At 33.4% G+C, this 6000-nt stretch overlaps 1 protein-coding gene across 1 annotated transcript in view; it reads left to right on the top strand.

Moving 5' to 3' along the window:
- Positions 1-4762, top strand: part of EPHA3 (EPH receptor A3) — a 340388-nt gene extending 335626 nt beyond the window's left edge. Inside the window, exon 17 of the mRNA XM_012750987.2 lies at positions 2032-4762. Coding sequence (XP_012606441.2) covers positions 2032-2137 — 106 coding nt within the window. The 3' untranslated portion in view covers positions 2138-4762. The remainder of the gene's footprint in view (positions 1-2031) is intronic.
- The last annotated feature ends 1238 nt before the right edge of the window (positions 4763-6000 follow it).

Raw genomic sequence — 6000 nt, forward strand, 5'->3', positions numbered from 1 at the left:
TAGTGATGCAGTACAGTCTTGGTTAATTTCATACAGCTGATGCTTAAATAATAAGTACTTTGCTTCTCAAAAGGATACCTATTATCTTCTTGCACACTTTTATTGCTTTGGAACCCACTTATTAAGAAATCAATTAGTCCATTTCTATGTAGTTGAATTCCCAAATTTTCTCTCTCTTTATGCTCGGTATAGAGGAATCCTTTTCTGTGTGTATGTGCATATGGGTGTGGAGTGTGTTCATGCATGCATCTTTTATTCTTGTTTTCTCAACTTGCCTGGCTCTCCTTGCCAGATGGTACTTTATTCCCTGGTCAACTTCACCCTGAAAAATATATTTTCTATGTTTCTTTGTTTAGTAAATTTGCATTGAGCCTACTAAACAGCAGCCATTGTTCAAGGTGCTATTGATAAGTGTAGTACAAAATAAGCAAAAATCCCCGTTCACATGGAACCTACCTTTTTGTGGGACAAGAAAGTAAATAAATAAAATTAATAAAAAAGAAAAGTGATATGCTAACTGGTAGTAAATGCTTTGGAAGAAAATGAAAGAAATGAAAAGAGAAAGTGCAGACACAAGTACAGGAAGGTTTTACAATATTAAATAGGAGGGTTGGGGTGGTGCTCACTAGAGGAGGATATTTGAGCATCCTCATTCCTGAAAGAAGTGAATATATGAACTAATTACTTGAAACAAGAAAATATAACTAATAATTTACACATTTAGCTAAGTCTTTCCTTTTTCCTAAATGAAACGCTGTTATGTTTTCATAATCTTTATTTTAATGCCTGGTTTCTGACTTTAAACTATGATAAAGTTAATAAATAAAGACATGTCTTTGTCATTTTTTTCTACTTTGAAAGAACTCTGCACTTTAAAGAGATATGTCAGTTATCTATGGCTCTGTTAACAAACTGCCCCCAAATTTAAAGAATCAAAAAACAGCTTTATTATACATCACAGTGTTGTGGGTTATGAATTAGGACTGAGCTCAGGTGGGTGATTCTTTGTACTGTAGTGTTGGTGTAGGCTGAAGCTTTCAGCTGACAAATGGACTGATCTGGATTGGAGGGCTAGAGATGCTTTCATTCAGATGTCCGCCTTGGTGCACGTGGCTACCTAGCTGATCTCATCTGGCACTGTAGACCAGAGTGCTTACACACAGCCTCTCTGATGCCATAATATCAGGTAGTCAGACTTCTTATATGGCAGCTTTTATATAGCAGAGAGGATTTATTAAGGAATAAGAAGTGGAAGCTGGCAATTTCTTAAGACCTGCGTGCAAAAACTGATACAATGTCACCTCTGGTATAATCTGTTAGTGAAAGCAGTCCCAGAGCTGGCCTGGATTCAGGGGAAAGAGATGAAGTCCCAAAAAGAATGTATGACTATCTGTATTAGTTTCCAAAGACTGCCACAGAAATTACATTACCATAAATTTATTGGCTTAAACAACAGAAGTTGATTCTCTTACAATTCTAGACACCAGAAGTATGAAATCAAGATGCTGATAGGACCATACTTGTTTCAGAGTCCCTAGAGATGAATCGTTCCTTGCCTCTTCCAGCTTCTGGTGGTTCCTGGTGTTCCTTGGCTTGTGGCAACAGCACTCCAATCTCTGCTTTCATTTGATATTGCTTCTTCCCTGTGTCATTGTGTGTCTTATGCTCTTATAAGGAACTGTCATTAGATTTAGGTTCCACCCTAATCCAGTATAATATTTCAATCCTTGCCTTAATTACATATGGAAAGGACTCTATTTCCAAATAAGGTCACATTATGAGGTTCTGGATGAACACAAATTTTGAGGGAACACTATTTAACCTACTACACTATCTATACATTCTTCCACAATATAGAGGTAGAATAGTGAGGATATAACATGTGAATGATGCAAATATTAAAAAATCAGGTCCAAAGTACTGGAATACATAATTGTGCAAATTTTGCTAATTGAAAATTTCCTGCTTATATACTATCCAGGAAACCATGATTCTCACCAGATATTTTTTTCTTTTTTTTTTTTTCCACAGTGACATGAAAAAGGTTGGTGTTACCGTGGTTGGGCCACAGAAGAAGATTATCAGTAGCATTAAAGCTCTAGAAACACAATCAAAGAATGGTCCAGTGCCAGTGTAAAGTACTACTTCTGGAAGGAAGGGGTGGCTGTGGAAGACGTAGCATCACTCTACAGATAGACAACAATGCTGGACATACTGGTGGAAACTCCAAGTCCAATAAGAACTCAGATATGAGTACAAATGCCTTAAAATGGAATTGAAAAACCCTTTATTTTCCCCTATCATTTAGTGGATGGGTGGGTTGGTGTATTTTGTTTTGTAATTGCTTTTTTAACATTAGTTGATAGATTAAATTAAAATTCTTCAGCGCAAAATAGTGAAGAACTAGCCTAGAGCCATTGATCATAAACTGACTATGATAAAAGCAAAACAAGTGAAATAACAGGATGGACATGGTGGCTTTGTTTACAAATAGCCACAAAAGGAAAGACTTGTAATATTTTTATATACAGAAGAAATCTGTAACAGGTATTTTGTTTCCTTAAAAGCAAGCAAAGCGGAGGAATTTATACCTCAAACTATCTGGCCATATTTGCTACCTTATCATTGTATTATTCTCTTTTATCTGTTTAAAGCATATAGAGATAAAATTTGTAGTTGTTTTAAGTACTACACATTTTAAATTGTTAGTTCCTTAAGTATATCATGTAAAGAAATGTCTTAAATTTTGAAAAAAGTACATATTTATTTTCTTTTGAGTTGTTTTTATTGTTTTATATTTATGCTTTGATGATTTAATTTGGATTTTTTACAGCCAAGTGCCAAAAGCTCTCTCAAATTGTCAGCAGTAGAAAACATATTTAACTAGACACAGATAATGATGGACTTCTTTCTAGATTTTTTGAACCATCCACTTACCTGCATTAAAAATAACAAAACCCTTTCCATGTTCATACACTAGTCAAATCTCTCACAGTCTGAATGATCCTATTCATTTTTCCTTCTCCATTTATTATAAACTGCTCCTAATTCAGTGGAATATGCTGGCTTGTATGTAATGGAATTTCAACCAGATGACATACCTTTCCTGCTCTGGTGCTTTTTTCATCAACTCCCTTCATTAGGTAAAGAAGCCATGTTAGAGCTCCTGAGAATAGCTACACTGGAAAGAATTGGAATCCTATGTAGATTGCTGCATTAATTGGCAACACATCCTATGCCAATGCATGAGTCAAAAAATCACTAGCTTACTGGCTTTGATAAGTCACTTAATATTGTTGTTTAAACTTACTGAGCTATTTACAGAGAATGATGATAACTAAACTACTCATCTACATCACTGGGGTTTAGGTCAATTAATTAAACATTGTGATCTTCAATACCAGGCATTATTATCTTTAAGAGTCTTCCATTTCAATGTACCTATTGTAATTTTGGTGTATAACTTAGAAGCACTGAACTTCCTTCAATTTATTGGACTTACCATTTTCAAAATAGTGGGTCATCTAGCAAATGCCTCAAAATATGTAGGCAATAGAGAGATCTCTCATTGCAGGGATTTAGACTATTACATAAAGGCCAAATATGAGCATGCTCAGTAATATTTGAAAGGATGTACCTGGTGGAAATCTAGCTATTGATATATTCCAAAGCAGCATTTTAGCTCTATACTCTTTCTAATGCTGATATGATCATGGGTTTAAGAAATGCATATGTCACAAGGATAGAATAAACAAAAAAAATGCTGCAAATTTTATGTTCTTATGCAAAATGGAACACTAATGAAATACAGCTTAAAATCACAAATCAAAATTGACAATTGCTAATCTGTTATAGGTTTAGTGTAATAAGGCTTAGATTGTGTTCCTTCAGATATGAGATCATTTCTCAAATTTTGATAATATTCTTAATAGTCAAATCACACTACTAGAATTCTGTATTGGATATAATAAGAGCATGAACATCTTAAAAAGATATGTGTAATTATGAAAATAATCACAAATTTCACTTAAGCCTGCTAGAAGCAGCTAGAAAAAAAATTTTAATCAAATATTTTGTGTTTTGGAATATTAAAATGAGATCTGAATCTGATTTCAATCTCATTTTTTTTCCAGGCTAGGATTTATGTTTTTAGATACTGTTCTGAGCAGACTCAATATAATCTGTGCATTTTCTAAACTAATAGAAGTTGAGGATTGCTGAATCTATTTCACTTATTTTGGCTGTGGTTTCCCTTTGAAAGTAGAGGTTCTATACATAGCATATTGCTCTTCATTTTTTGAATATTTTTCTACCTGACCTCTTATAGATTTACTTTATGCAATTCTTACCCTGTACATATGTAAACATAAGTGTACGATTCTTAACTGTGGAGTAGAGGTACTAGAATGCTTTTGGCCATCTCTTTGTACAGAAACTTCATTGGCATTCAATAAACATAAACCACAACTCCTTCAAAATGTTATGTACCATATTATCTGTTTTGTATCTTAAATTTGATTTACATGTATTATTTATTTCTGGTAACTCACCCAGTTTGTGCTGTGCTAAATGTCAATTAAGCCATGGATAAATGTGTATGATTGACAATATATGTTTACTTTAAACTTGTCTTTTCAAAACATTACTCATTTAGTTTATGTTGTACAATGTAGATGGCCTCTTACTAATGTAAAATGATTTGTAGTGGAAACATTTATATTTTTATAATAAACATAATGAAAATATTTTTTACAGATTGGAATACAGAAGTGGTCTTTGAAGTTTTTTTTTAATATAAAAGTATGCTCATTTTTAAATACCAAAATAATGAAATTTATATGTCACAAAAAATGTGCTTCTGTTTCCTTTTTCTCCATTAGTGAAGAGAGAGGGATTCATGTTATGTGATCCTCATTTTATGGTCCAAATTCCATTATCAATAAGCTAGAACAATCATCAGTAAATATTATCTTCCTAGTTAATAAACACACCGTATTAGTTCTCTTTTGATTACAAGTGACAAAAAGTAGATAAATCAACTTAAAGATAAAAAGAAAATGTTAAGCCCATGTGACTGAAAACTCTGGGAATAAACTCCCTACCTGAGAGAGCAGGCACAGATGGAACCAGGAATTCCAACAATGTCATCAGAATTAAGTATCTTGTTCTATATGCTTTCTTTCTTTGACCTTATTTTTTTCCCAACTGGATTAATTTGCAAGCTATATCTTTTTACAAGGTGGAAAATACTGCTCTATTTAATATACTTCTGCATTTAAATTCCTGTGAAATAATTGCTGTCCTTTAATTATTCTGATAGAAATTGTGAGTACTTGCTCGGGTCACAGCTCTATCGCTTTGGGCTGGGCAATAAATTACTAAGATTGGCAAGTACTCAGTCCCTGTGCTTGGCCTTGGAGACAGTGAGTGGAATCATGTGGAAGTGATGTTCTACAGAAATTGTAGATGTCAGAGTGTTTTGTTTCCAAAAGAAAGTCAGAATATCCTTTATGAAAAAGAAAAGAATTCTAGTCAGGCCAAATGAAACAAATAAAAATGGAAAAAACAAACAACTATAACTGAAAACCAAATGCTAAAACACATATAGTACTTTGTATAAAGTAGGTCCCTTTCACACTCAACTTAAAGAAAATGATTATACATGAAAATAAAATTTAAAAAAAGCTAACTTAAAATATATGCAAAATGATCTTTTGGGTAGATGCCCAGTAGTGGAATTGCTGGATGAAATGGTAGATCTACTTGTATCACTTTGAGGTATCTCCATATTGCTTTCCACAGAGGTTGAACTAGTTTGCAGTCACTTTATGAAAAAGACACCTGCACTCGAATGTTTATAGCAGCACAATTCACAATTGCAAAGTTGTGGAAACAACCCAAGTGCCAATCAATTCATGAGTGGATTAATAAAATGTGGTATATGTATACCATGGAGTACTATTCAGCTTTAAGAAACAATGGTGATATAGCACCTCTTGT

Source organism: Microcebus murinus, chromosome 1, assembly GCF_040939455.1.
Source record: "Microcebus murinus isolate Inina chromosome 1, M.murinus_Inina_mat1.0, whole genome shotgun sequence".
NCBI lineage: Eukaryota > Metazoa > Chordata > Mammalia > Primates > Cheirogaleidae > Microcebus > Microcebus murinus.